At 44.3% G+C, this 24,354-nt stretch overlaps 1 protein-coding gene across 1 annotated transcript in view; it reads left to right on the top strand.

Annotated features, from left to right (window-relative positions):
- Positions 1–24,354, top strand: part of CDH4 (cadherin 4) — a 466,276-nt gene that overhangs the window by 360,893 nt on the left and 81,029 nt on the right. The window contains exons 5-7 of the mRNA XM_082007298.1: positions 2,262–2,417; positions 10,162–10,306; positions 23,827–23,999. Coding sequence (XP_081863424.1) covers positions 2,262–2,417; positions 10,162–10,306; positions 23,827–23,999 — 474 coding nt within the window. The remainder of the gene's footprint in view (positions 1–2,261; positions 2,418–10,161; positions 10,307–23,826; positions 24,000–24,354) is intronic.

Genomic DNA, 24,354 nt, shown 5'->3' with positions numbered 1-24,354 from the left:
ACTTCCATGATTCAGGTTAAATTGCTTCCGTTTTAGTTCCTTGGAGGGAGACAGGTTTGCTGTTTGGTGCTCGTGCTCCATTCAGGGCCAGAGCCCACCCCCCAGCTGCCCGGCTTCACTGAGCAGAAGGGCAGACCCCTTGGGTTTGGGCTTTTTCCTTCCACCTTCGTTAAGGGAAAACTTTGTTAAGGATGAAGGGCTGATTTTATCCTGACGAGCTACAGGTCCTTTGGAGCTGTGCAGGCACACGTGGATAGAGACAGGCACACAACCGTGTGTCCCAAGCTACCTTTTTTTCCCTTTCTTTTTAATTTCTAAGTTGGAAATCCCACACTCACTCAAAGCTGGAGGTCCAGCGGTGGCTTCCTGTATTTTCACTGACCTTGAGTCTAGCTACAAACATGTAGGCAGTGGGTTAAAACTTGCACTGCCTGACTTGAGCTATACGTTTGCACAGACATTCAACATAAATTCAAATTTTCAGCCCTTCCTGCCTGGCAGGGTGAAAGCTGACTTTCTAAAAATGGAGACTGTGGACTTCAGTTATTGAACTGGTGAGTCGGCTGCCATCATTAAAACCACAGTTGTGCAAGCAAAGCTTGATTTTAATATACTCTTTTTCACCCACGGATTTGCTAATGAAAATCGGATTCACGCCTGTCTGCTTGGGTCCCTATTGCAAACACCCGCTGGGCCCACAAAAACCTGCGTAAACCGTTGCGTGCAGCGTGAGGGCTGCATTCCGCAAGGCTCCCCGGTGCCTCTTTCAAGTGATTACACCAGTAAGTCCAGTCAGTTTTCCTTGGTACTAATAGCCTAAACAAGCAGTGAATCCTGTAGAGAGAGGACAGATGAAACCGTCTCTATTCCCTGACCTTCAGCCCCAGAAGCGTAGGTGCAGCACGAATCAGTCCTGGCAGGGTCTAGTGATAACTGACGTTGCTGGCCGTTACCGCGAGCAGACTATTTGGTGGAGGCAGTACGAAGAAGACAGTGTACGAACTTGGTAATGGTCTGGACAGAGGCATCAAAGGAGATTCTCAGAGCCAGGGGATCTCGTATTACTCCGCACCGACACGTTCAGCATCTTGTCAGCCTCCCGCCTCAGGAGAGGAAGAAATAGCGGTAGGTGACATGCGGGAGGAGCGCGAGAGCAGCCCACAGCCCCGTCCCAGTTTCTCTGCCTGCCAAGCAAAGCCTCCTCTTCCCTTGGGAAACCACCTTCCCTCCCCAATTTGGGGCTGCCGGCAGGGTCGCGGGGGCCTCCTGCATCCCACCGAGCCCACTCAGGCTCCTCCGAGCGTGCAGCTGCTGTAGCAGGGCTGCTAACGTGCACTCAGCTGCGAGATTTCTATTATCTTTGTTGTATTCATAGACCTGTTAGGGAAAAATTTATGCATGTCGCTTTTACGCTGCCAAGACAGTTTGTGATGGTGCGGGGGGTGGTAATTTATTTGTACCTTGCGCTTTCTTTCAGGAATAGTCATGCTGTTGCAAGAACTTCTTTCGGCATCTGATCAGAAAATTAAATTTGGGTTTAAAGAGATAGTCAGGGTTGCTAGGACAACATATTAACCTCCCTCTTTTATTTTCTCAGCTCTGTATCCAAGGTTCATGTAATTCCTCGTACTGTATTCGGTTTGTGGTGGTGTTCTCAAGGTGTGGGAGGGAAGGGGCTTCAAAAGCAATGTGCCAAACACGCTTTTCCTCAACAAACAGTCCAATGAAATGGTAACATCCCACCGGGCATTCCCGGCCTTGCCTTGTCAAGCCAGCAGGGTTGGAGAAAGAGGGAGCAAACAGCCCTGTTCTTTGGATTTCACCGGAGTATCTGCGTGCACAGTCACAGGGACTGAGAACGGGATGTGGGAGCTTGCAGACGGCGCGTTCAGAGGTGGTTAATGGCTGGGAGACTCTGGCTATAGCTGGACAACTCGGACACTTTAAGGACCCTGGGGTTTCAATAACATGTAAACAGCGTTTTTTGTGCACATAGATTCTTCCACATCTAAAGCAAAAAGTCAGAATTTCAATGCTTCCTAGAGAATCATCATGAATAAAAGAGGAGAAAAATAGCTGAAAATATGTGGAATATGCTTTTCCTGGCTTTTCCCCAAACCTTTGGCATACAGCTCCCTTGTCAAAATTGACAGCGCTATTACATTTATCCAGCTTTCAGGCTCAAATCTTTAAAGTTGTTTAAACATCCATATGGCTTTTGTCCAAAACTTATCAATTGCTGTCTTTGTTATTTCATCCAGATTCGTTCCGACAAGGACAAAGAGATCCATATCAGATACAGCATCACTGGAGTGGGAGCCGACCAGCCGCCGATGGAAGTCTTCAGCATTGACCCTGTATCTGGCAGGATGTATGTGACTCGCCCGATGGACAGGGAAGAAAGAGCTTCCTACCACGTAAGCATAAAACGTCTTGAGTTTTATCCAGGTGCACAAGCTCGAAGCAAAACTGTACCAGAATTGCTGGGTTCAAGAAGGGACATGCAGCTTTGAGAAGAACGGGGGGGTTGTTCAAAATCAGAGGCCAGTTCACAGCTTGGACTGGCTCCCTGTGTCAGCGGCGACCTGACATTTCTTACGCATAATTATCTGCATTGCTTGGGGACTACCATTTTTAAAACGCTAGTGTTTTAACTCTCTCCACATTTAGCAAGCCATTTGTCTGATGAAACCTACCTTTTTCCCTAGGGTGAAACAGATTTTTTCTAATTAGATCGAGAGTTCTGTAGCAAAGTTAAGCCGGGGTGCTCAGGCTTAAGTAAGAGTGGGAGTCTCAGTCTCACTCTGCCAGAGCGATTGTGTGTCTGCGTGGAGATGCTGGCTTTGTTTCTGCTTTCCTTCAGTGTAACCTGCCCTTGCCAAACCCATGCAAAGCAGCATTAAACCGATGTCCTTTTTGGACACAGAGTCGTTTGTTTAAAGTGGTGCAACTTCACGCTGCTTATTAAATCCATGCAAATGTATGTGTGGACTGAAGCCCCCAAAACCGTGCGAAGCCAATCACTACATTAGCATGTCTTGGGAAATTACTAATTTAAGAATCATTACTGCAGCTAAATATGCAATAATTGGTATAGTCATTTTTCATTTTAAATCACTAGGACATGTTCAGGCAGTATGATGGGGGTGTGTCAGATAGGTTTTTAAATATGCAGATAGATTAGTATTAAATGTGAGGAAATTAATTAAGATTAATTACACTCAAAAGTGGTGCCTTACGCTATCCTAGTTCATAAAATGCTCTACCTGCAGAATACTTAGAGTATAATTGGCCATTATGCTTTGATATAAATCCTAGCCCCTATATTGCACAGCGTAATTGCACAACAGATACAGGCCCACAAATTGCTAAAAAAATGTGTTGTACTTTGCATGATAGCCCTGCAAAATTTCAAACACTGTCTGTGTCTACGCTTTAGTTCTCTCCTGGAGAGGTTGTGAAAGGTTGTTTCATGGATTGCCTTGTATCAGCATTAGCCACATCTATTGGCTTCGTAATAGCCGTTCCCAGGGATGCTGTAATGTCAGTGGAACGGTATGGGTCACTTCCACTGACACCATATTCCTAACTGCGCCGTTGGAGATGCACATTCTGTCAGCTTTATCAGGTATCCAGTTAACCATGTTGACACAGCTTCTGGACTGGGGTGGAAGGATAAAGAAAATAGATTACCTCTTCAGTTGGGTGGAAAAAGAGATTTCCCCTGGGTAAAAGAAGAACTGAAGGAAAATTATTTTATCCTCTGTGAACAAGAACAATTATTTTGTTTGTTGTGCCTAGGAAAATATGAAGAGAGGTTGTTTTGAAAAAGGAATATTTGAGATACAGTGTGTGTCATCTCAGCATTGTTGATACTGTTTCAGCAGTGCCAGGTTATAACAGTGTAGTCAGGACTACAATACACAGGTTAACACTTTTGATGGAGCCACTGTGATATTTACTATCAGACCCTCTCAGTCAAAAACAAAGGATGAAAAAGATTTTGTCCTCCATAATAACAAATCATGTGCCCCCTAATAACAAACTTAACCTACTGGTTACAGTGAATTCAGTAAACTGAATTCTCTCCTTGGCAAAGGTGACGGGGTAAGTCTGCCTCGTACGCACCGCAGGATTTCCAGCTTTTTCTGTTCCTTACAGAAACCTTGAGCTAGTGACATCCATATGTAAATAAGCATATTCACACTCTGAAGGTTGCAGGAAGATGTAGTTTATAGAGAGCGAATAACTGAGAAGTATGTTTTGAGACCTTGTAGACAGGAATAGTGAGTGACAGAAAATCTTTGTTAGCAGAACAGTAGAAGGTGATGAAGAATACTTTGTCATGGCTGTAAACAGTCTTTAGATCCTTTAGCCTCAATAGCAATGGATTGATGATTTATTGAGCCATCAATTGTTCCTTTAATAACCTTTTGCAAAGCATTTATAAATACACCATGTAGAAAGTAACAACCCAAACAATAGTGCAGAAACTTAGAGTGGGAATGGACAATCCTAGAAACCGGAAAAAATTAGGCCAGCTTCCAGAAAGAAGGTACAGTCCCAAGTCTCGGCTGTTGCAAGTTTCCAAGAAGTCGATGGGTTTATGTCACTTCATATATCTGAGTCTCTGAACTGAAAGGAAAGATCGACTTGGATCCGGGCTTATACCAAGTACTGGGGAAGCCGTGACTGAGGTGTAGGTTTGGATCTGAACTGTAGGGCTTAGCCACCTTCAAATTGGTTTGAAATCTGCTTTAGAGTCTTCTTTTGGTCAGATTAGTAGTTTAACTCTTCAGCTGGGGTAAAGGATGTTGGTGGAGCTGCAAGGCACCAGCCCTGGTCTCTTTTACTCAGTCGGACATGGGCTTCTTGTCCAATACGGGCTTGCTGCTCTGGCTGAAGCGGCTCTGGATGCGTTTATACAGCTTCAGGTTTTCTGCAGTCCTAAACAGAATGAAGTCTTTTCAGCATCTCTGTCACTGTCGAGTGTTGTCCTTGCTGTTTTCATTCCCAGGTAATCTAAAAACAAATTATAAAAAAAACCAATAATTTGCAAGCATTTGTGAGGCTACATATGAAGAGTTCTGTTTCATTAACTCCCACATTTTCAACACATATTTTCTTATGCATAATTATCTGCATTGCTTCGGGACTACCATTTTTAAAACGCTAGTGTTTTAACTCTCTCCACATTTAGCAAGCCATTTGTCTGATGAAACCTACCTTTTTCCCTAGGGTGAAACAGATTTTTTCTAATTAGATCGAGAGTTCTGTAGCAAAACTTCCCCGTACGTTTTCAAGATGGTTCTTGAACTTTTAGGGAGGATCATTCCGAGTTTGATGTATGCAAAGATGCATACGCCTCTGGGGCTCGCTGTCTGCCCAGGTGCGGTGGGTGCTAGCGTTCCTGCGTTACCCTCCCAGCACAGCTGGCAGCGGTAGCGATCGCAAGTTCAGCTGTATTTTGGCCTCATCTGTTTTCTCGTCTGCGCTACAAACCAGAGTACAAACTCCCCAGGGACCTCCCAGACATCCCAGATGCAGAGTCAGCTGCAAATACGAGCAGAGAAAAATGAGAAGGGCTTTTCAGCCACTTAACCAACACCCCATTGTGGCGCAGAACTGCGCGTGCCGCACTGAGTGACGCCGTGGGAGCCGCTCCAGCGTCTTTAGCGCCCGTGTCCGGGGACACAGCCTTGGGGCACCCTCCCAGCACCACGCACGCTCGTGTGGTGTTGTATCTCCCCTTGTAGTCAGCCCTTAATGTTTGCTGCATGCCAAATAAGTTTCAGCAGGTAGTAATATTTAACATGCATGAGTTCTCTTGGCCGTATTTAACTGCGTTCCCAAAGTCCCATTTGTACTGCTGACAGAATTAGTGACTCCGAATGTCTTTTCTGATCCAGACACCGATTTGGTATCAAGCTGCAGTTAGGCCTGGCAAGTACAAGGGATAGTAAATTGGCAGGTTAGTTTTCCAAGATTTTTTTCAAGTTCTGTTTTCAAAAGACATCAACATAAACATGTCAGTAAGTAGTCATTGCTTATGATACTCAAAGTGATGTGTGTTACGGGGAAACTTTGAAACGATTCCTAACCCAGTTCCAGACACATGCGTATGCCTTCAATATCAGACTGATAAAATACTGTCTCAGAAATGGCTGGAGCAGAGCAGGTGGGTTATAGTATGAGAGGGAGTTGTCTGAAGTGCAAGGAGACAAAAAAGTTTACTAGAAATTAAGGGATACAAGAGCTAGTTTCCACTATTTTGAACCAAGTTCTAGTGAGTAATGCCAGCCATTTGTATCACAATACTCTTAATTTGAACTTTTAATCACAATTAAGAGCGCACAAATTAGGCGTGACATTGTGTGCTTATTGCTTAAAGGCTCTGTCACTGATTGATAATGTGTATTTGTATTAGTAGTATTAGTGCATAAGTAATATTCATATTTAACACCATTCACTGTGTTGATTTTGATTAACTACCTTCAGATACCACCAGCCTCCAGTGTAATCAATAATCATGATACTGAATCATTTGTAAGCCAACAGCCACAAATGATTTTACACTGGAAACCGTCAGTAGAAAAACCTGAGAGACCTGCGGTAGCTGCTGCTGAATACGATAGCAATGATTGTCATGCTTTTAAACAGTATTTGTTAAAGAATATCAAGCCAGCTCCTTGGCTGGTGTAGAGGGGAGCGAAACACCAGCTAGAGATTAGCCAGCTACCTGTATTAATTTTTCAGAATCCTCTGCGAGGTATGTCATTTGATATTATTTATTCCTTCTCCTGTCACATTCTGCCTCCTGGGGACAATGTAAATATTTCGAACAAATTTGAGAAATGTTTCTTAACTGTGTCTCCCGCTGGCCACCAGCTTCCATTTGAATACTCGTGCATGACCCGTGTCTGGCGCGTGGCCCGTGGCTCAGGCTGCGCTCGCTGGCCTTTTCCAGCTCGCAGTGACGCGTGTGTCTGGCGGAGCGCAGCCGTCACACCTTGCGCCTTGCCCGGTGCCGCAAAGCACCCGCCTGCATCTCCTTTTCATCCCACCCGTCGCGCTACCACCAACACACCCGCCGGGTCACCGGCGGGAGCAGACGGCAGCCGGAGCTGCGGGGGCACCACGTCAGACAGAACTGTGCCTCGCAGGAACGGGCCCCGGCTCGGCCTCTGAAGGATGGCTCCAGCGCCATTGTCCGGCGTGAGGCTGCCTCCTTAATGCAAAGAGCAGGGCCGGAGGGTAAGGGAGAAGGTGAATTAAAGAAGGGAAATGTAGTATCTGATCTGCCTTGGAGATATAACTGGTTTCCCAGCGGACAGATTGGCCCACTGGAGTCCCTCCTCCCTTTGCTCCCTCCACTGGGAACCATCTCTAACGAGGAACGGTCTCTAACGGGGAACGGTCCCTAACGGGGAACGGTCCCTAACGAGGAACGGTCTCTAACGAGGAAGAGCTCCCATTGAGCTGAGTTTAGATTCAGCGCCCTGGCTCAAGCCTCTCTTCTCCCTCTGCCGCGGCAACGGGGAGCAACGTGGTGTGGAAGGATACGGAGGCGTTAGAGAAATGTCAAAAGAACACGAACACAGAAAATTCATGCAAGCAAGCACACGAGGAAAAAAGAAGAAAAGTTCGTTGAAGTCAGGCAAAAAAGCAGCAGAGGAGAGAAGAGGGGTGTGCAGAAAGGGCAGCGGTAACGACTGCCTTGGAGGGCAGAAGAGGAGCGCTGCGGACACCCAGACCAGCGCAGTCCAGGGCGTAAAGCCGCAGGTCTGCGGCCCGGGGCTTGGGGAGCGGGTGCGTCCTGGCTGCCCAAAAGCCGTTAGTCAGGGCACCGGTGGCTGCGCCGGTGACCGCGCTCCCGGGCACCGTCCTCGCTCCCCAAACTCCGCCCGGGGGCCGGCGCTGGGCCCGGGGCAGAGGCGGCGCTTGCGCACGTGGCCGCGGGTTCGATGGGATTCCTGCGGACTTCCTTGCGGAATCTTTTCTCCCTTGAGGGCAGGCAGTAATGCGGGTGCGGGTGCGTGTGCTCAGCGAGCGCAACAAGCAGATGGACGTGCATTGCCGAGAAATCCCTTACTCCTGGAGATTTCAAACAAAAGCTATCGAATGTAATTAAAACTTTGCAAGGGGAGAGTCAGATCTGAGGGGGAAGATACCAGCTTTGCTCTCTGCTTTATCTCTGAATGGAACCGTTTCTGCTGCTGGAAATGCAGCAAGAGAGAGCCCAGTGCTGCCGCAGTTTGAAGATAATAACTTTAATTTTAGCTCCGAATTACTTTTTTTCAAAGGCGGTCTGACCTCTGACTGGCAAAGTTATTGAATTGCTACGTCTGACGTGAGGAAGGATGGCTCAACAGGTGGGAGTCAGGGCGGTTGTACGCAGGCAAGAAATGCAGATATTACGAGCATTACAAGTCATGAAATACAACTGGTACATCCTGTATTGAAAACGAAGCCAGGCTTCTTCAGTCTTTAAAGAAAAAGTGCTGCTTAACTTCCTGCCAAAAAAAAAAAAAACGTTTTTCTCCCAGCTCTTTTCATGTGGCAGTTTGTTCTCCTTGCTTGATTAAATGTTAATCCAGCCCATCCTAACAGCACGCAGTTTCCTTTGTTAAGCTCTGGACTTCTGAACACTCTACATGAAGGGGAAGGTTGCATCAATCACAGCGCAGCGAGGGTGAAAGACGGAAGCCAGTGCTAATGCAATTAGCACATTTATTTGTCGTGCATCAGAGCAGCCAGAGACCTCCTCGGCGCAGGACCCCCGACTCCCGGCAGCACCGTGGTGGCCTGGGGAGCTGCTGGGAGGGACGAGGCCGCGATCCCTCTGAAGGCAGGAGCTGCTGCGTGTCAGCGCGCTCGCGGGGCTCGCGTCACGCAGAGCGCTCACTGCAGGGCGGTGGATAGATCCCTGTCCCTGCCCGCCACTCCGGTGACGGCCCCGCTCTTCCAGCCGGCCCTTGCACCAAGCTAACGTCCTCTGCAGCCTCATCCTTCATCCCGCCCGCCGTGCGGGGTGCCACACAGCCGTCCTGAGCACCCTCCCCGCTCTTCGTGGCCGCGCGGAGGTTTGGCAACGCTCACCGGTGCTGCAACGAAAAGGGGTGGCAAACGAAATCTGTCGCGCTCACGCCCGGGCGGCACCTCTCCGCTGCCCGGCCGGCGTCGGGGCCGCGCAGCCCTCACCTCACTTGTCCTGTGGTTTTTTTCTGAGGCTGACATCGGCAGCTCCATTGAGCACACACCATTTAGAGTAGCCATCTGTTCCCTTTAACGAGAAAGCCATCCATTTTTTTCACCTGATTACTGATTGTTCCAGACTATCGTTGATTGCTTTGTTTTATTAATTACTCATTTTGACATGCTGTATCTATCCCTTTTGTTCAGAAAACAGATGCTCGTGTTTTCGAGCATTGTTACTGATAGTTATTGCTAAAAAAATAAAGTCTCAGTTCCACTTTAACCAAGAACTTAACAGTGTGGCTCTTGTTACTGTAATGTTCCATCACTGGATATTTTAGTCAAGCCTGAGAAAAATACTTCATTCTTAGTGCCACAGGGGCTCCCATCATTTGAAGGAAAGGGACTTTTTTAATGTGTTTCGGTGCACAGAGCAATGGGGTCGGTAGCTGTTGCTGTTCCTAGAGACCGTGATTAAACAAAGAATAAGCAATACTAATGCCGTTCTGAAATCTCTTTGCTTATAAATCCCTGTTACTGTGGGTATGAAAGGCTGCAGGTTCCAATAAGAAACCTCTCAAGTCAAATTCATTTTCTCACTGTGTTTGGAACTAAGCAAAATTTGCTTCTCCAATTGTCAGACAAGGTTGACCACATCTTAAAAATTAAAATATAGCAGTCTATTAGCAGTGAGGGAGATAGCATCACTACACCAGAGTTAAAGTGTTTCCACTGACAATTGCTATTTTAAAATGTTATTTCAATATTATGTTAAGCCTTGAAAAACTGTCTGCGTGTGGAGTCTAGATGGAAACGACATTGCTGCTTTCTGCTGGAATTAGATACCTGCTCAGTTCAATTCTGAGAAAGTATTTATGCGGTGAAGTCAATTCCTACAAAACATGGTCTCTCATTCTGCAACAAATCCAATTGCTGATATTATGCTTTTATTATGCTTATTCCCAGCTCCGGGCTCATGCAGTGGATATGAATGGAAACAAGGTGGAGAATCCTATTGACCTTTACATCTATGTGATTGATATGAATGACAACAGACCGGAGTTTGTAAACCAAGTGTATAATGGATCTGTTGATGAAGGCTCTAAACCAGGTACAGTTGAAAAAAGGTCTTGAAGTTATCACTAGCTTTCCAACATTAATGTGACATGGTGGCTTTGCCTCCTCTTGAAAGAGAGGGAATGTAGGAGACGTTTACTGTTGCTGGCCTTTTGTTGAAAACTGATGGAGGTGAGAACAATCTAGCTGGTATCTCTTTGTCTGGATGCAGAGAAAGTGCAGACTTGGGTTAGAGGAAACCTGGATCCTGGTGGTCCCTTCCTAGATGAGGAATTTGCAAAAGCAACAGTTCCGTAGAGTAATTCTCTGTCTTGCCATTTTCATACACTCGTTACACGCTGTTACTCTAATTACGGAGTACTGCAAGCCAGCCCGGCAGTGGCCTTTCACTGACCCTGTGCCTGAAACGCTGAATATCTGCCTCCTTGATATTTAATCCAGTCATTTGCAAACTCAGTGTCTGGCACCCAGTCAGACTGCAATCAAGGCTGTGCCCCAAAGCATGAAGAAAATACTTTTGTATTTGGGGCCTGATGCAAACCTATTGAAGTGGGAATATTCCCACTGGAATTGCTGGCTCATCCTCTGTCCCCATGGACTTTCTTACAGAGGGTGAAATGGAGAAAAACACGAAGTAGAATTTCAGAACATTTATGGGTGAAAAATTAGTGAGGGTGTAAGCTGTATGCGGAACACAAGTGATGATTTTTACGTGAACTTGTTTATATGCTTGGAAAAATACAGTTATAAGGGTCTTCAGTGTTTTCTTTTCAACTATGTTGTTGATTTGTTATTTAAGTGTGGTGTAACCGTGCAGTTTCCAATACGGTAGCAGGGTTGGTTTAGCTTATTGCTGAACATAACTAATAGGAGTGTGTTCATTCTTTAAGCAGAAATTATATTGTGAAATCTGTCACCAGTACTGTTGTAAGTCTCCTGAAATCCGAGTGAGATTTTTCCGAGACAAATTTTATCCTTGGTTAAATACCCTGTGACTTTGTTTTGTGTCAGCAGACATTTATCATGGCTTCTCCGTTGCCTGAGGTGTCATAGGAAAGTCTCCGGTGGCCACTGTTTTTAACAAGGTGATTCGCAGTCGTGATTGATTGTCTCTCAGCGTTGTGAGGAACAGGCTGCTGTGGTGACACGCAGTAGGGACAGAACATGACATTATTTTTGAGGAAAGAATAGGTACAGGTCCCCTCCTGATACGCTTTGGGTGGTGACGTGCTGGCTTCAAAGTGCTGATCCCGGTCCTGCTTGACAGAAGGGACGCGAGTAATCCCTGAGCTCTAGTGACATCTTCCCGGAGGATTTTCCAGCTTTCGTTTGAAGGCCACTGTGGGGCATATCGAGATTTGAAGATTGATACAACATTTCCATAGAAAATCAAATTTCTTACATCTTATTCTAGGACAGATCAATATTCAAAGTGTTCCCAAATGTTTTAACTAGCTCTGCTCATTTGTGTGAAAGAAGCAGTAAATTGCATCCTCTTCTGGTCTGAAATCCAGATAAGCCTTTGAGCTATTAAATCAGAACAGGATAACTGTGCCTACAAAATACTTGTGCCTCTGCTTCTACCAGTGATTTTTGGTATTCTGTATCCCAGGCTGGACAGCTTGCCTTTAAGGCAGGTAGACAGAAAGCAATCTGTTTTTATTCAAAAGCAATTACATTTGTCTTTGATGTATTTGGGATTTTTTTTTCCTCTTTCCTGTTTAATCAGTATTCTTTTAAAGGTTTGTATTACTATTGAATTTCTGTTCTTTGCTTTTGTAGAACCTCCTGGGAATTTGGGTATCTGAGGCCCTCGTTCCATGTACTTGGCAATAAACATGATGTGTTTATTTGTCAAAGACACAGTCTTTGAGAAAGTGATGGAGAGGTCATAGACTTACTGTGGATGTCTGCGTGCTCCTCGTTTGCCTCGAAGTTATGTATCCCTGTTTTGTGTCGAGGCAACTCTAAACAACGTATTTAGCTAAGCGTAGATATTGCAGAGATTTGGAAACTTCTTTATAGTTTGAGATGCTTCAGAATATTATAATAGCTAAGGAGGTACCACACCAGCCGTTGCAAGAGAAAAAATATGTGGCCAGAATTCATGATTACTTGTGGCGATGGTTGACAAATGAAAGACGTTGCATATTCTTCAAGGTAGCAGCAAAATGTGTTCAGAATTGATTCAACAGTAAGTTATATATGTATATGTATCTATAAATGTATATATGCATATGTGTGCATATCCATGTATAAAGTACAGACTTGCTTCAAGCAAACTAAAAAATCTTATTATATGTTACAGGAGTTCAACATTCATTTTCCACTGTTCATTGCTATTGAACTGTGCCTGAGGACTGAAAATGCTTCCCTGGATATCCTGTACAGTTGTTATTTCTCACATCTTCCATATGCCCGTTTATAATGGCTGTGATTAAAAATGCAGTATTACTCGATTACCACAGTATCTGAAATGCTCTTAATAGTTCCACACACCTCTTTTGAGAAAAGTAGCTAGAGTATTAGAGTATCCCAGCTAAATGCTGACTCTGAGGGCAGCCGGTGTGAGCAGCCAATGACTGCTTGAAATCAGTAGGAATTTTGCCCATATTTTTAAAAAAAGAAAAAAGGGACATATGGAGCTCAAGCTCTACCCATGGAAATTTTGCAGAGCAAGACCATCAGAAATACACTGTTGAGCCCAGACTGAGCAGGGCGCAGTGACCTTGAGCTGCAGCGAAAGCCCCGTACAGCTTTAGCAGGATCAGTAGAGCAGATCCCGTTCAGAGCAAACAGGAAGGGGCTCTGCGGTGCTGCCACAGCACACCCCAGGGTTCGGCGTGAAGCAAAGGCATCGGGCGCACGGGCAGTGCAGGCAGGGCTGTGCCTCCGGAGGATGCTGCACCGCCAAGTGCAGCGTGGTCCCCTCTCAGCGGCCCGGACGCGGTGAGCTGAAGGAGAGCGCCGTGCCTCATCTCTGACCCTGTAGGCCAGCTGCAAATTGTGCCTGGCCACAGCAGAGGACAGAGGGTGGCCAAGTAAGATATGACCTACTGACTGCAGTGCGTAAGCCAAAAAGAGATAAGAGTGAACCAAGAAAATGGGAATGCAGGAGGGATGTGTACTCCAACCTGCAGCACGGTGTGATACTGCTGGGTGCTTAGCCTCCCACGGAAGAAGCAAGTTTGCTTTAGTCTAAAATACAAATATCCTTCAAAGGGGATTGTCCAAGAGCTGGAAGAATTGGCAGCGATGTGAAGAGACTCATTAGAGACAGTCTGATGAGGTTTAAGTTAAGGGGCTTCCCACACTGCAGAGCACTCAGACTGCCTGGGTTTCCAAGGAGCGTGCTCTCTGCGGTGTGCAAGTCACCTTGAAGCGACCCTTGACAGGAATAGAAAAGAAATCGTCAAGTATTATTAATTATAATAGGTTGTTGTTGCTGGTTCAGATTATAATGGCTTAATTGAAATAGTGTCTTACACCGCAGCATAGTGTTCTTGAAATAGGGAGCTCATTCTTGGTGGAGTAAACTTCTCTGTAGTGTGAACACGTGTGTCACAGCCTGGCCCCTTCACATCCTTAAATGTGTGCTGGCTCTTAGATTGAATTGCATTTCTTTTTCCTTTTCTGATACTCTCTGGTAAACATTTTAATGCATTTCTAGCCGATCTAGCCGAAGGTCATGCAGCTGGACAATTTAAATGTGTAAATGCAGGCCCCTCTAAAAATGCAGAACAGGAAGAGTGATGCAGAATTTTCTTTTCCACAGGACCATCTTCCTTCCTTACTCTCACCCTTCATGAGTTGTTTTGATTTAACGTGCCACTGTTTGAAAGTGTATCTTAAAAGACCATGTTTTACTCATATTGAATAATGTTCTGCCTCTTTGAACTTTGTCTCTATATGAAGAACACAGACAGGTTTTAAAAATGCAGCTGTGAGCTCGAGCTGCAATTCCCCTGCTCCTTCTGGCAGCCTTCATCAGCAGAGCTCTCCCGGAGCTGCAGAAGTTGCCTTTCAAGCACCGATAAAGCGGGACGGGTTGCACAGCTTCGCTGCCCGCGCCGCCCGCCCTGCGAGGATTCCAAAGCCCACGACTCTGCGCCGCGCAAGCTCCAGCGCCTCATGGCAGAAAGGACCTGGGGTCTGGGGTGGGTTTTCCCCCCCTGTACAGCACCAGTTACTGCTGCCATGAGCCCAGCCCCTGCACTCGTACCGCTGGGCTTGCAGCATCCCAGGGGTGTCCTTGGGGAGTGCTGTTCCAAAAGGAATTCTGCAGTTTCCCAAAAAAAAAAACCCCCAAAAAAAGTTGCTCGATAAGATGGAATGAAAATGCTTAAATGTAAAAGAAACAAGGAAATTTAATCACAAAACAAAAACGTGGTAGTCACTGCAGGAGCTTAGTTTTGATATAACCACCACCAAATGTACCTTACGGTGAGAGGTGGATGTCTTACTTAACTGAAGCGTTCAGTTCTGAAAAGGTCAATGTGAAATGCTCCACAGTGACTCGAGTGCTTTGCTCTGGGTTGTATCTATTTTGTTTTAACAGAAAGATTGTCAAAAATTAACACATCTCTCCAAAACAATTTGTTCCTGTCAGACTGGCCTTTTCCATTTCCATTCATCCTTTCCGCTTCACTAACTCTCTGGGTATATCTTGGTCCCTTTCAAGTCAATAGCAAACGTCCAAGTTCTTTCTCTTGAACTGGGTTTCATCCAGCTCCTTCTTTCTCATGGGGTTGTGTAGGATAGTTTACTCCTTCCACCCTCCCTGGAGTGGTGTGAAAGAGTGCTGAGTATGGACAGTCCTCCAAAATAAAGGAATATTAGTATTTCTTACATGAGAAACGTTGTAATTTAAAATTTTCCCGTCTCCTCCTGATTTCATGGAACTCTGATACAACAATTGTTGGTAGCATGCCACATGAAAAATGAAATAGCTGGGAGCCAAATCTATATGTGGCAAATTGAGTTAAAGAAATCTCATAAAAATAAGCAGTATATAAAAAACTCAGGGATTTTAAAAGCTGATTATTCTACTAGTGTCCCAGTTTGTTTATTTTATTTCTATGCCAGCAGAGATTCCCTCAGAGATTAACACCATGGACTAATGCACAGATGGGGCCAGAAACTTGAAAGTCATCTGAATATTAAGAATTTAAATCTTTAGCCTCAGTGATTTGAACAGAAAGCCAATTATGAGACTGAATTAGTTTTCATATTAAACTGCAATTTAAGGCTTGTGAAATTAATCTTTTAAGGCATATAGTTGCATTTGTGTATATATTCATGTGGAGAATTTGAATTCTGCATTTCTGGCTCCTTCCTCTCCTCTAACCTCATAGTAAAGCTCATGAAGAGATGCTTGGTGTCCTGCAAGTTGTTCTTTCAGTGAAGGAGCAGGGTGGGTGTTGCTGGATGGCAGGGGGGGAAATTAAAGCAGCAACACTTGAGATCTGAAGAGAAGAGGCTTCATTTTTTAAAATCAATAGGACACCAAGTGAAAATCTTTTTCCTGCATTATGACCCGTTCCAAAAATGCCGTAGCACTCCTTAAAATTAAAATGTTCAATACTCTTTTACGAGCTTGGAGGTAGATTGATTTTAGTACTTTTTATTTAGGAAGGTCCTAATTCAGCAGAGCACCTGAGCAGGTTGGTGGACCTGGGCTAACTTGGCGGCTGGTGGGGACGTGGCACGGGGCGGCTGGGGCGAGCGCCAGCTGCCCGTTCCTGCTGAGGGCACTAGAAGCTACAAACAATGCAAATGCCATACGTTTCAGAGAGGTCACCAAAAGGTAAAATCTTCAGGAGCCAGACTAGGTCTCAACAGGTTCTCCCAGTCATCCCAGAGCTCTTCACAGGTTGGGCGCGTTACTTCTGGGCTCATCACAAGCCTAAATGCATGCATCGGTGCAGAGCCGTCGTCTGCAGCTTGGGCAGCGGCTACTCTTACCTTTCCATTTTATATGCTATTAAAAATGGTTTTGTCCAGCCTGACTCTATTGTCTCACACATTACACACAGACTTAGGAAACACAATATTCTTTGTTAAGTTCTTTTGCTCAGCCGAGCACAATTTTAAGATAAGAAATTGTTTTTCTGCAGACACATGTGGTAAGTGCTTTCTATTTTGTTTCGAGGTGAGTGGTTATGAAATCTGTGCTCTTAATTTCCGTTTCAGAAGCATCCAGTCCCAAGAGCAAGGAAGTGAATTATAGGACTGTAGGTGAGAAAAAAATGCAAATCCCCAGACTGATGGTTTTTCCTTCCAGGAAAAATGGACAAGTTGATATAGAAAAAAAAATGTGGACAGTCATGTTCTGAGATTATTCTAGAAGGGAATTACAGCACTGCAATAGTCCGCTCTCTGCCTCCTTCTAACCAGAAGTTACAAATAATATAGTATGATGTATATTATAGAATATATGTTATCTTACATTACATCATTACATTATATTGTCAAAATTCAAGGGTTGGATTGAAGCTTCGTGGAAGATGTGTTGAGTCTCGGGTTTTGGGCAGCCAGGTCCGCATGGTTTTACTAGTTGCCTGTGCCTTCAGCTAAGCGTGAAGCCTAGCCTTACTTTTAAGCACAGTTCAGTGGTGGTGTTCAGGGTGTCTTGTCCTAAGTCACGCTTTCTCCATTTTTTGAATTTGCCTCTGGGAATCGAGAGGATTCATCTGCAGGAGCTCAGCCGAGCTGAGGCTCATCGATTTATGCAGTCAAAACTCTTTGCTCAGAGGCTGAATGTGCTTTTGCCCATCTTGAAGTTTTATGTCTGGTACTTCTCTGGGGTACGCAGGCTCTCAGTAGGCTGCAGGCTGCTGTACAGGAGCTACCTTCCAGCCTGGCCCTGCCCACGGGTATGCTGCAGTCGGTGCATTTTCTCTCCTGAGATACTTATTTCATTTTCAACGATAAGAAGGTACTATTTCAGTTCCGGGTGACAGCAGCCTCTTCAGCTTGCTCAGTCGTCTCTCCAGACCCGCTTGCTCTCTTTACTCTCATTAGGTTGACTCTTGCCTCGTTTGAGGCTGAGATTCTGCTGTCTCTGCTAATTAGGAAGTGGGTTCCTTTATGAATTAAGTTAGCTGCTTAAAAGGTCAAAATTTGCCAACAATTACAAAAATAATAGTGAAAGAGAATGACAGCAGCTATCAGTTATGACAGAAGGAATATCATGCAGAAGGGACGTGCTGTTTTTATTTGGTTTTCTATCTAGAGCATGAGGGATGCAGTTTAATTTAAGCATATTTGCAGTTTATTACATCTGTAGTAGAGTTTCAGGCACTTCTGTCATCTTGATGTCTTGCATACGTTCCTATTTACCTATATAACTCCTATATAACGACCTTTGGTGAGTCAGCTCTCCATTTTTCATTTGAAACCCTTAACAATGAGTATGTGAAAGTGCTTCAAATCACATATTGAATACCTTTCATTTCTTTAACTTGAGGATAGAGGTTTGTTCGCTAGGATGTTGTAGTCTTTAACGCTACAGCTGTTCTCCAAATACCGTTCTCAAATTCATACTTACTGGCAAGGTAAATTCACCCATGAGGAGCCCCGGGCTGTACCGTCTAGACTGCTACTGGTACCCCAGGTAGGGCAAGTAACTCTAATGGGGATGGCTCAATGGCATTGCAACCTGCATACCTGGAGACAGCCCCCTCCCGTCCCTCCCCGCGCCTCTCCGCGTTGGGAATGGAAGAATCTTGTTAGTTTATTGATCGATTAAAAAGACGAGTAGCACAAGCACACTTCAGCATGTTTACTGGTAAGAAAGCTCATATTTTACACAGGGAAGCTGTGTACAAGTAATTACGTGCAGAGTTGTACTCTGAGGACTTGTTCAGGATCCCGTTGTACTTCTCACTGTAACTTGGTTTTGACGTCTCTGCTTCTCTAGTGTGCCGTCTTTCTGTTCCTGAGACCTTGGTGCAGTGAATGGAGTCACTTAAAGGGTGAAGTGTTCCTGTTGTGAGTAGGGGCATGAGATTCCCGTCCTCTTTGGGGAAGAAAACTAATATCAGGAAACTCTGCAGATTGGAAAATTTTATTTTTAGGAAACGTTTTAAATTTTACATCGCTTTTCAGTATTTAATCTTTCCATCAACAATTACTGTCTTCCGTCTAGCATCGGATGCAGACTATTCACTAAGTGAGCTTTCCAATTTGGGGGAAAAAAATTAGGAGGAGGGGAGGGTTTCCATTAGTACAAAGCCATTATTAACTTGGGTTAATGAAGATCTAATGTAATATGGTCATCACCACATGTCTGCACATAATGATTCAATCCTTTTCTATGGGGGAATGATTAAATTAGGTATCTTGTAGGTCAAAATTAGACTGAGAAGGTTAACCAACCTTTAATGATTCTACAACCATTTACCAGCCATCAAAAAACATAAACTCTAAGATAAAGCTGCATAGAGAATCAGCATTATCAGTAAAAACTGGATGAAGTTTTAGCTTTGTCTGTTTATATCACAAGAGTAGACAGAGAGGATTGTGTATTTTTATAGTGATATGTGGTATAAAGGGAGAAGTGAAAGGTTTTTTTATCTTTTTATATTATTTGGATTCCTGGTAAGTGCCCATTAGCTCTTTCTTTTAACATGCATTAAATCTATCTAATGGATATCAAACCAGCTTAGAAAAATGGTAATTATAAAGCAATTGTAACAAAGACTTTGGGAGCACAACTGTGCTAAGATATTGTTTGTATGCCTTAAAACCGTGAAAGCTCAGTCTTTACAGAGAAATGAAGTTGCAGAGATGGGAGAGCAGAGATTGCAGGCAACGTGATGTGAATTAGCAGTCCTTGGCCTGCTTTGGGACTGTCTGAGCTAGAAAGAATGAGCTGATTCTCAGATTCCAGAGCGATTTGGGGGGGCATTTGTTTACAACTGTGTGCTTATCTGCTTATACAGGGCAGCTATCTTCCTTGTTTTGCTTCTTTTTTTACTTAACATGTGCAGATTGAATGAGATATAGTGAACCTAACAAAAACTTTTTGCAGTCTTTTACAAGCAGATGCAATTAATTTTAAAATTGATAAACACAACTGAATATACAGGTAAAAATTATCTCCCTTTGCTTCCCTCCCCCAAGATTCTGTAAAGCATTATTTTGCCTACCCTGTAGAAAGCTTAATTAAACTAACGGGAATATTTTCCATAAAGGGTGCTTTCAAGCACCTCTCTCACATGTCTTGTCCATTGTTAGATTGAAACAAAAATATCTCATTTGACAAAATGTAGGAGATTGCGGTCTCTGGGAAATCAAAGAGAATGAATTGTGAAGTTGCAGATTCTTGGGGTCTTGCCTTTTATTGATAGATCTCCTTCATCGTGCCATACATTAATTTTAACTCAGGTGATATATGAACTTGGCACGTTAGTTAATGAAAGCTAATGCACAGTAATCTTGTCATCACTAGCTGTGCATGATAATTCAATCTGCTTCTCGGAAGCACTGTTCAATGTGCAACAAATTTGATTTAATATTGACATGATGTACTAGGTTAGGTATTTTATTTAACATACCATGTGCCTTATTTGATGAGAAATGTTTTTCTTTCAACAGGTTATCTACCTGAGTTAGTAAGCTAGGCCAGTTTAATACAGTTATATCAAAGACCGTCTGGACTGGGTATTCATTATGTGATACGCTGCGCAGACTGGGGCAGATTCCTGAGTTTTGGCACCTCGTGCATTCATTTCATGTTGTCGGTGGGCTTGAGAGCAAGCCTTTGAGAGCAGAAAAGTAAAGCTAATGCTTCTGCCACACACTGAAAGCGTAAAGTCCCTCTTGCCCCATTTATACACCTCTCTTGTAGCTCCATCACCACTGGCAGGGTCTGACCCAAAAATGGCAGAGTACAGCGTGGGGGTCTTGAGTGTGACCTGGTGGAGTTTGCCCAGTGCTTCTGGTCTGTAGTAACTGCTTCCAGGCTCTGTTTGGGTAGGATATAGGGATTTAAAGATGGTGTGGTTAATACTTTGGTTTGTACAAAACCCATATACATCCTGCAGGCCAGATTGGTCAGTCTGTACATTTTCACTTAAACTCTTAACAATTCCAGCCTCAATCCTCGGGCGTGTAAGAACTGTGCAGTCTGCCACTGTATATTTGCCTAATTTGTGTAGTAATAGGGGCTGGACATGGGGATGTATTTCCTTTATTTTAAGATAAAGTATATGAAGATATATCTCCCTGCATAGGACATAGAAACATGACATTTTATATCTCCCTGCATAGGACATAGAAACATGACATTGTTTACTTTTATAGCAGGTAAATCATCACCAACCGTCTTAGTATTGTGGAAGACTCGATATAGCACCCAGAAGATGTTAGGCACTGTAGCAGTATATATCCACATCGCTCTATTGAATACGCTTGTGCACAGATATATGTTTATGTCATTCACTGCAGCACACAGGTATCTAGAGGATATGTTTTGCTTAAAGACAGACTAAATGTACAGAAAACTGAGTGGAACATAGACCATGATACAGGTTACAGCAGCTGCTCCCCTGGGAGCCGTCCTCAGGAGCGGTACCCTCAGCGTGGGTAACAGGAGATGCCGTCACGCTCTTATTCCTGGGTCGACGTTGCCAGGTGGGAAACGTGTGCATCGGAACGGGAACGGACGTATCAGCCACCATCCAGACTGCAGAGAGGAAGAAGTAATTTGCAGCCGCTTTACAGCAGGCTGTGGTCAGACAAACAGCCCCAGGGAGAGCCGGGGAAGGAAGCGGCTGCTGCAATTCCACTGTGCGCTGCAGAGGCAGGGCCCTTTGCAGAGGATGTTTTATTAAGTTACAAGTTAGTAATTAATGCCAAGTTCCTCTCTTTTATTTTCTCTGTGGTTGGGTTTCATAATCGAAATTAAAGATACAAGATAGCGAGCAGATTGCCTCTTGAAATACAGCTCCCTGGTGCTCAGTTCATGACTTTGGAGACATTTGTCCAGCCCCATCTCCCTTTATGGGGATGTCGGTCAAATGCTGTTGAAATAGTTCTTTTTTCTAGAGCAGATGTGCTCAGTCCAATGCTACGCTGCAGGAAAGAAGCAAAAAGGTTAGGGAAAGAGTGAAGGAGACCCACGATATGCTCCATCCACAGTATAGCTGCTGTCAGCTCACCCGATGCCCACCACAGCTGCAGCCCGTTGGGTTCCCCTGCCAAGGTGGGAACCCACCATCTCACGCTTGTCATGGTTTATTCTGGAAGCTACAGTGCAGTCTGAGAGATCCCAGATGAGGAGGGACCACAGCTATGGGGTGCCCTTTTCTGAACCTAATAGCCCAAATAACTTTCCTTTCTGAGCTGTTTCTTGCACTAGAAGTGAATCAGGAAATACCACCCGTTTTTTGGAATATCTCCTTAAGACTGCACATGTCCTAAAATAGATTCTGTTTTCCTCTTCCACTTCTGTTTTCATTAGCCCCAGGTTTCGACATTCTGTTCAGAGATATTTTCAGTATAGAATGCATTAAGATAACATAAATTCCAAATCAAACATCTCATTCAGCGTATTTCCTATTTAAATTTTTCTTCTACATTTCCCTGTACTTATCTAAGGGTTGGCTTCTTGATTTGTATCAGTCATCTCCTGATAACTGGTTTTGCAAAAGAGCGAAAAAAGAAGAGAAGCTTGAAGAGAAAGGAGAAAATTCATTGCTTGCACAGCTGTGTTTCAGTTCAGTGTTCCTTCCCTCTCCTGAAGTTTATTGATTGGAAAAATGTTAAAATTGTTGAATAGTTTGCTTTCATTTCACAAATATGAATCAGGATTATTGCAGAAAGATGCGAATGTATTAATCATTAGAATTTGCTTTACACATTCATTTATTTTTTAATCTATAATTCTTATTGAACTAAGAAAACTCACAGGAATATATATCACCACAGAGAACAAAAAGAGCCTGACTGAGCCTGATGGAAGGAGATCAGCAAAGCACTTTCCATAGTGCAAAAATACAAACTTACGAGGCTGCTTCTTGCTAATACTGGGAAATGTTTTCCCAAAGTCGGGGCAGGTAGCGAGGGGATTGCCTATGTGCCAAGTGGCTTAAAGACACTTGGCTAGGGTACAAAATTTGGGCATGCTGTAGCCATTGGTAGAGTTGTCCATCTAGAGCATGGGGTATATTTTTAACTCTCTTGCAAACAGATGCAAACTCTCCAGCTCTCTGCTTTCTCTGAACTGGAAGCTTGGTAGCTTTGTGGCCAAGCTGGGGATCTGGGCTTTTTGGGTGAGGCATGAGGCAGTGCTGATGAAGCCACATGTCCTCAGGTTTGCTAGTGGCTCACATCTAACCAAGTGGGCAGAACAAACTCGGCTCTTTTTGTAAAACAATACATGGCTCCATTTTGAATCAGCTTAGGTTCTTATTAGGGCCATTTTGTATCTCCTCCAGCACGGCAGGCTCATAAGTTGTTCATCTGTTCAGAGTTCCCGAATAAACAGTGTTCAAGTGGTCCCTTCCATCTTTTCATTGATGCTATTGGGTATGATGGTCACTAAACGAGGTTATGCCTGGTTTCACTGCCTCTCTTTCCCTCCCACTTCTCCTTTCAGGTCTCATATCATTAGACTCATCCACTCTTGCAGATTGCTTTATGTAAGCAGTGTGTGTCTGCCCTTTTAGTCATTCTCTCCTACCAATATAACAAGCGTAAAGCGGGACCCTATGAGCTCTGGGGGGTCACAGGACCATGCAGCTGCAGGAGTCCATCCAATCAAGTAACATCTTTTACCCTCATAATGATAATTTCCCACTTTAACTAAACACCCTGCTGCCAAACTCCAGTGATAATGAGCCTGTCAGTGAATCAGTGCACTCCCAACAGTATCTAGAAAGTAGGGATTGTTTTTTGCGAGGCAAATGAAGACGCTGATGATTAGCAAGAAACAAACCAATGATTCAATACATCGCTGGTCACACATACCAAATCCTTGATTTTCTGTCCTGCTGGGCAGCAGCTGTTCCATTTGCCTTGCAGAAATGTGGGTTTTTTCCTCCAGAAGAGGCCAGAAAGGTGGACGTTTCCCCAAGAACTGGAGGCAGGAGGCAGTTGCTTCCCACACTGGGCATGGGCATGTTGATGGGGTCTCGCTGAAGCTGCTGAGAAGTCTGATGGGCTTTCCACTATTAAACTGTGCTTCTGGATGCACGTGAATGCACTGATTTGATGTAAAAAAATCTGCTGTGAGAATCTATATGAAACTGCAAGACAAAAAAATGCTGCCCTAAAACTTAAAATCGCTGAAAGAATTAGAAGTTTATCATAGATATCCTCATATGACTTCTCGCTATATACCAGTTGTGTGTAATCAGTATCCTTACAGATCATCTAGTCTCAGCAGTGTTGCTATTTTCATAATCCTTGCCTTGCCTAGCTGGCTGGATGGAAATGGGATGTCTACCCCGTAGCATTTCTGAGTAAAATGCATGACCCTGAGTCAATGGGGGTGTAATCTGCTCTGCAATGAGTTAGTCCTGATTTTTCATCTTCTCTTGTTCCAAGGTACCTATGTAATGACAGTGACGGCAAATGATGCAGATGATAGTACTACAGCGAACGGGATGGTGAGATACCGAATCGTGACTCAGACCCCACAGAGCCCATCGCAAAATATGTTTACTATTAACAGCGAGACAGGAGACATTGTCACTGTGGCTGCTGGACTTGACAGAGAGGTGAGTTTAAAAGCCTACCACACCGTTGTTGAGGGTTGCTGACTTGCAAAGTCCAAATCTTGTCTCAAATACAAAGCCTTTAAAAGTTTGAGTTGCGACATGGAGATTGTGGTCTTTGCTTCTGCAGCAACTGTGGGGCACCATGGCTTTGATGTGATATTTTTGTCTTAATCCGTATCAGTCAATGAAACCCTGGGAGAATCGTCAAACTTGTGAAGCTGATATTTTCCTTGCGTAAATTTGTACAACTCAAGGATGCAGAAGATACTCCAGAAGGACCAGGGGGATGAATAAAGTGGCATTTGTCCCCCTTCTGTCAGGGGACAAATAAATGCCATACATCCATAGCACTTTC

The sequence above is a fragment of the Phaethon aethereus genome, assembly GCF_964289735.1.
Source record: "Phaethon aethereus genome assembly, chromosome: 16".
NCBI classification, from domain to species: domain Eukaryota; kingdom Metazoa; phylum Chordata; class Aves; order Phaethontiformes; family Phaethontidae; genus Phaethon; species Phaethon aethereus.
This window is presented reverse-complemented; position numbering and strand designations above follow the sequence as displayed.